The sequence below is a fragment of the Limulus polyphemus genome, unplaced genomic scaffold (assembly GCF_000517525.1).
Source record: "Limulus polyphemus unplaced genomic scaffold, Limulus_polyphemus-2.1.2 Scaffold15487, whole genome shotgun sequence".
Taxonomy (NCBI): Eukaryota; Metazoa; Arthropoda; class Merostomata; order Xiphosura; family Limulidae; genus Limulus; species Limulus polyphemus.
In genome coordinates this window covers 1-820 of record NW_013681097.1, presented here as the reverse complement: position 1 = coordinate 820, position 820 = coordinate 1, and the positions used below count along the sequence as shown (strand labels likewise).

The 820-nt window shown below is 41.1% G+C and overlaps 1 protein-coding gene across 1 annotated transcript in view; it reads right to left on the bottom strand.

Moving 5' to 3' along the window:
• The window catches only part of LOC106477449 (hemicentin-2-like), a gene marked incomplete at its 5' end in the record, with an annotated part of 4499 nt that extends 4141 nt beyond the window's left edge, over positions 1–358 (bottom strand). Inside the window, one exon of the mRNA XM_022381028.1 lies at positions 129–358. Coding sequence (XP_022236736.1) covers positions 129–358 — 230 coding nt within the window. The remainder of the gene's footprint in view (positions 1–128) is intronic.
• Positions 359–820: the final 462 nt, after the last annotated feature.

The following is an 820-nucleotide window of genomic DNA, read 5'->3' as shown; positions in this document are numbered from 1 at the left end:
TATCTGTAGCAATTACTACCGGGTCATAGTAATAAGGTCATAGTAATAACGGTAGTAATTGCTACAGATAAAAACCGTGTTCTCCAGCTGTTTGTTGTTTACTGTCTTAGTAGGAAGATTTGACTCGCCTGACTCTCCTTTCTCTGGATCAGTTTCAGGACGTCCTCCAACAGGTAGTGGTCTTTGGCACGAGCATCCGTAAAGACGTAGATTGAGGAACTGGGCAAGCTGACGTCCAGGGCCTGCTTGATCGCTCCCACACTCATCTCTGGACAGTCGCCTCCACCCTGGACGTAGAGCTCCTTCAACTGTAGCTGGAAGATATCTGGGTTAGTTGTGACGGTAACCGGTCCGATATCTGTGAGGACAACATTATGAGGTCATTAGGAATTAACATCAGGAAAGAAACAACTATATATGTCACAAAACAGTTACCTAACATTCAGTAACTGGTAGTAGAACAGTTACCTAGCATTCAGTAACTGGTAGTAGAACAGTTACCTAGCATTCAGTAACTGGGTGTAGAACAGTTACCTAACATTCAGTAACTGGTAGTAAAACAGTTACCTAACATTCAGTAACTGGGTGTAGAACAGTTACCTAACATTCAGTAACTGGTAGTAAAACAGTTACCTAACATTCAGTAACTGGTAGTAGAACAGTTACCTAACATTCAGTAACTGGTAGTAAAACAGTTACCAAACATTCAGTAACTGGTAGTAAAACAGTTACCTAACATTCAGTAACTGGTAGTAGAACAGTTACCTAACATTCAGTAACTGGTAGTAAAACAGTTACCTAACATCCAGTAACTGGTAGT